Raw genomic sequence first — 2,803 nt, 5'->3', positions numbered from 1 at the left:
GCTTATGAATTCCTCTCCTATTAAGGTAATGTATATTGGTCTATGATTGTATCTCATATAATTTAAAAACCACAAATGCGCTAGATTGTCTTTGTTGCTTTTTATAATAAGTACTTGCTAATTCGTGTTTGTATATTTTGGTAAAACAATGTTTTTATGTTTCGGTTAGTGTGTTATGCTAAAGGTGATATGCCACTGCAGCTCCCGACTACATTAGACAATAGTATACATGATTGGAAAAAAAAAATTATGGCAGGGAAGTGCAAACGTAGATTAAGAGAAAACAAGAAGTTGGAGTGGGGAAGTTGGAGAGAGAGTCGTTTGCATTGATGGCTCACAATTGGAGACTATGGAAGGTAAGAAGTTACTCATTGAATTTAAATATTGATTTATTAGTTGATGACTCTATTGGAGAATCTTGAAAATGTAATTGGTTATAGTCTCTTTTATAGTGAAGTTTTGTGATTGCAGCTTCAATAGGGTCATGTCTTTTTCTTTCATAAACATGACATGGGTAGTAAAGACAGGAAAGAAAGCTTGTAAAATATATAATATTTTCCTTAATATGTTCTTCTGTTTATGTATATAGTTGTATGGACATGCAAATTGATGCAGGAAACGGAAAGAGCGTTGAAATTATTCAAAAGTGGCGTTACTCCAATTTTGGTTGCGACTGATGTTGCTTCAAGAGGGCTGGATATTCCACAGGTTGCCATCAACTTTGATTTTGCTGTTATCGGAATTGTCGCATCACTTTGCGCTCAAATCTGTTGCAACAAAGGGCCTTCTACTAATCTGTATGTTTCTTTGATATTATCCTGAGTTCACTTAAATTTATTGCTTTCATTCCAACTATAATCTTACTTTCATATGGGTTTTAACCCTCCTCGGTCCCGTATTAAGAGGAATTTGTTTGTTCGACTTCAAATTGACATTAAAAAGTGAAATTTGGTGTCTTTAGAATTGTATGGCTTTTGCCATCAATGTGTAATCATTTGAACAACAAAGCAGTTCATTTTTTGGTTACCTTTGTGCTAACTCCATAATAGGTTTCTCCTTCTTGTGGCCCTGAAAACTTAGGCTCTCTATTTCTTAAACGAATCAAAATGTGTTTCTTGTAAAAAAAGATGGGGTGAATTCTTATACATATATATAATAATCTCCAAGAAGCAAAAGTGGTTCAACGTAGAAATCAACTTTTAATATTCACAAGCACTATCAAAGGCATATATAACAGACCGGAGAAAAAAACACGATCATCCCCTTTATTCAATCAGAATACTCACTGTATCACTACACAAAATACAAGAAAAGTGACTATACTTTTGTAATGTAGTTTTATAAGTTAACTTAAGCAGCACCGTTGTCCAGTCCTCCCTCCAACCTTGTCTTAGCGGGTGTAGAGTGACATCTTGAGGCTTTTTCTACAAAAGATGATTCAATTCATCAGAAAATAAAGATATACAACAGACGAATGTGATTCACAAATTGTTTCAGGTTGACTTGCAAAATAACCACATAAACTTATAATTTAAGGCCAGACTAATATTTAAGAATTGTGATTCACCCGCGCTGCATTGCGCGGGTACACCACTAGTATATCTATACTACATATATAACCATTTAGGCCATTGTCTTAATTACAACCTTTTAAGCACAAAGTACTGCCATTTTATGCATACATTTCAAAAAACTCTTAACGACAAGTTATAAAGCTAGATGTACAAGTTTTTTATGCTAAGCAACTTAAACTCTTGCTCTGCTTTATAAAGATGCTCTCCACTACGCATGCTCTCCACTATCTCTATTCCTCCATGCTCTCCACTGTCTCTGTTCCTCCACCCAGATTCGCACGCTCCAGTCTCCACTACTCTTCTCCCTAAACCATTATCGCCACTATTCTCCCTAAACCATCGCACTCTGCCCAAAATCTATTCTCTCTGGTTCTCTCTACCTCAGGCCACTTATAAATCGTACCAGATGATCTCCCTCAATCGCCCTGCATCTCTCGCTCTCGCTCTTCTCTGCAATTTTAAACCGATTCGTTGTCGATTTTGACCTAAGTCGTTGTTTTTGGTTTTATTTTTCAGGATCAAACCACGAAAGGGGGTAAATCAAGTGGTGGTACGAGAAAAGCCGATACCAAGTAGGATTTCTTTAATCTGTACTATATCTCACACATACCATTCCTTAGGGTTTTTATGTTGTTTATTGTTTTTAACTTCAATGATGTCAGATTTTCCCTATTGGTTCATGAATTTGGTACCTTTTGATGATTGTATGTTTCTTTTAGGCTGGCTGTGAAGAAAACTCAAGCCAAAGGGAAAGCTGTCAAGGATCCCAATAAGCCTAAGAGACCTGCTAGCGCTTTCTTTTTATTCATGTTAGTAATTGTTGTCTTCTATCTGTTACGTTCAATTTTTATTATGAATCTTCTCTTCTTTTTGATGTTTTTTACCCTTTTGATATAATGAAGGGAGGAGTTCAGGAAACAATTTAAAGAAGAGAACCCTGGCAACAAATCTGTTGCTGCTGTGAGTAATCGTCCTTTTCTACCTTTTATATCTTAAATTTGAAGTTTTGTTTCAAGTACTTTGTTTCTAGATTGAGTTGGTTTGAATTTTCTTAAGCTTTTGATTTGAAAATCACTTGTGAATGATGAACAGGTTGGTAAGGCTGGTGGGGCGAAATGGAAGACAATGTCAGATTCTGTAAGTCACACTTAATTCACATGGTTCACTTTAGGAAGTATAATAAGTATAATGATTACATAAAGTATTGGCCTTGAGAGTTGAAATGGTAG

At 35.5% G+C, this 2,803-nt stretch overlaps 1 protein-coding gene across 1 annotated transcript in view; it reads left to right on the top strand.

Annotated features, from left to right (window-relative positions):
* The first annotated feature begins 329 nt into the window (after nt 1-329).
* LOC112502855 (HMG1/2-like protein) overlaps nt 330-2,803 on the top strand; it is a 4,681-nt gene continuing 2,207 nt past the window's right edge. The window contains exons 1-6 of the mRNA XM_025106866.1: nt 330-356; nt 616-708; nt 2,091-2,146; nt 2,294-2,383; nt 2,477-2,534; nt 2,667-2,711. Coding sequence (XP_024962634.1) covers nt 330-356; nt 616-708; nt 2,091-2,146; nt 2,294-2,383; nt 2,477-2,534; nt 2,667-2,711 — 369 coding nt within the window. The remainder of the gene's footprint in view (nt 357-615; nt 709-2,090; nt 2,147-2,293; nt 2,384-2,476; nt 2,535-2,666; nt 2,712-2,803) is intronic.

The sequence above is a fragment of the Cynara cardunculus genome, unplaced genomic scaffold (assembly GCF_001531365.2).
Source record: "Cynara cardunculus var. scolymus isolate 2C unplaced genomic scaffold, CcrdV1 Un_Scaffold_2066, whole genome shotgun sequence".
Taxonomy (NCBI): Eukaryota; Viridiplantae; Streptophyta; class Magnoliopsida; order Asterales; family Asteraceae; genus Cynara; species Cynara cardunculus.
This window is presented reverse-complemented; position numbering and strand designations above follow the sequence as displayed.